The sequence below is a fragment of the Morone saxatilis genome, unplaced genomic scaffold, assembly GCF_004916995.1.
Source record: "Morone saxatilis isolate NCDOM2014 unplaced genomic scaffold, NCSU_SB_2.0 Contig3, whole genome shotgun sequence".
In the NCBI taxonomy this organism is placed as follows: Eukaryota; Metazoa; Chordata; class Actinopteri; family Moronidae; genus Morone; species Morone saxatilis.
In genome coordinates, this window is record NW_023339873.1 from 17,661,371 (window position 1) to 17,663,461 (window position 2,091).

At 37.5% G+C, this 2,091-nt stretch overlaps 1 protein-coding gene across 1 annotated transcript; it reads right to left on the minus strand.

The window, feature by feature from the left end:
* On the minus strand, nucleotides 1-2,044 carry LOC118337571 (thrombomodulin). The gene has a single exon (XM_035674668.1). The coding sequence runs from the start codon at nucleotides 1,772-1,774 to the stop codon at nucleotides 596-598; it is 1,179 nt and encodes a 392-aa protein (XP_035530561.1). The 5' UTR covers nucleotides 1,775-2,044; the 3' UTR covers nucleotides 1-595.
* Nucleotides 2,045-2,091: the final 47 nt, after the last annotated feature.

Below are 2,091 nucleotides of genomic sequence, written 5' to 3' on the forward strand. Positions count from 1 at the left end.
ATTCAGATTTTATTTCATGACACGTTACATAAAGGCCCATAAAATGTAATCATCCTTCACTTCACTCATAGTTTTACAAACAATTAAATGCACATGCACAAACATTAATGTTTACAAAGAAAAAGTCAGTGTTACATACATAACATAATACATTTATTCAGGTAATGCATGGAAGTAACAATTTAAAGAGCTTGCACTTTCTGTCAGGATTTCCATTTAGTCAGACTCAGCTCTGTTTTACTCTTTGCTTTTACATTTACATATGAAACACATGCTAAGCTCATAAAATGAGAATAGTTAAGATTTATCAACTATCAAGTAGTATTTTAAAATGAACTTTCAGCTCCATCTGGGACTCCTGCATTCAAATATTTCTTATATGTTAATGATGCAATAATACTGCTTATTTTTATATGCAACAACTATTATAAATAGCCCTGTGCATTTCAAATCTATATATATATTCATCAATTTTCAGTATTTTATAATGTTTATTGTGAGAAGTTACCTACTGCAGCCACCTGACAAGTAGTCTTCACTACTCTCCCAAACAGTAAATGCCATAGGGACCAATGGGACCATTTTTGGACTGAATTTAACACTCAATCTTGTCCACAGGAGCAGAAGACTGTTGACTGGAGTTTTGTTCTCTGCCTTTCTGACGCTTAACAACATAAAACCTTATCACAAGTATAAACACTACCACGGCTATGGCAGCGAAAATCCATATCCAGAGAAAACCACTAGCAGGAGCAGAGGAAGCCTTCAGTGTATCATTATTGGCGGCTGGTTTAACAAGGCCTATGCCGATAGGAGTTGAGACTTTGATGCATTTGTCTTGATCTTTAAGTACAAATCCTTCACTGCAGGAGCACACAAAACTTCCAAGAGTATTTTTACACTCTTGAGCACATTGATCGCTCAAACATTCATCAATGTCTTCACACATTTTGTCATTAACTATAAATCCATCAGGACAGGAGCATGACTCGCCAGTGTTTCTGTCACATACTGCAGGGCATTTCTGATGTGCACAGTACAGTTTGCAGAGCACAGGGTTCTTGCTGTCTGAGATATATCCACTGTAACAAGAGCATTTAAAACCTCCTTCTACATCTGTGCATGTATGCTCACAGGGAGCAGTTGAACAGCCTTCATAGCTTTGGAAAACATTTGGATCAGATTTTGCCTGGCATGGTTCTTTGAGCTTTGATTTGCACAGAAACCCATCAGTTTTGTCCGAGCACAGCCTCTCTGTCCACTTTTGATCGTTTGAAAGTGACACACAGCGTGGAGAGCAATATTGAACGCTGTCCTTCCAGGTGCTGAAGGATGGAACAAAACTCTGATTACTTCCAGAGGTCCACTGATAGCCTCTCAGTGGAGTTGAAACGTTGCTGCAGGCACCATCAGGTAAATGAAGTCCAATCCAGAAGTTTCCATGTAATGCTAGATTCCAAATGTCAAAGAAGCTCTCATCTGTCTCTAACTGAAATGTCACTAGCTCTCCATTCCTCTCATGGCATGTATCCTTGGCTGTTTTAAAATCCACTCTGTCTTGGTTTAAAGTTATGCAGTAACTCTCAGTACAAAAATGCCTACAGGTGCCAGTCTGCTTTAGGCAAAACCCTGTCTTAATAGACAATGAAAAAATAAATGAAATCAAAATAATTATTGTCATGATTTTCACTGGCACAAACACAGTCATTGTGCCGTAGATCTTCTTCTGATGTTGGCTGGCTAAAGTTAGAGAATTTAGAGCCTGTGGCTTCATACTCAGGAAGCAACACCCATCTGGACAATGCCAAAGTTAAAGACAGGAAGGAAATGAGAGTTTTTTTCCAATGTTATCCTAAAAATGCAAAAACAGGAGCGAAAACAGGAGCCAAATCCTGACAATAAATAATTGTTTTGTCTTAGTAGTGGTGAAAAGTAAGTTTTGTATTTTAATACAGTGTTGAGGTACTTCACTACATTTAAAATGGCCATATTGTACTTTTTCTACTACATGTGCTTAAAGCAGCTATAATTGATATTTTTATAATAACAATGTATCAAATGACAATGTGAAAACAATGTGAAAGGGGTCAC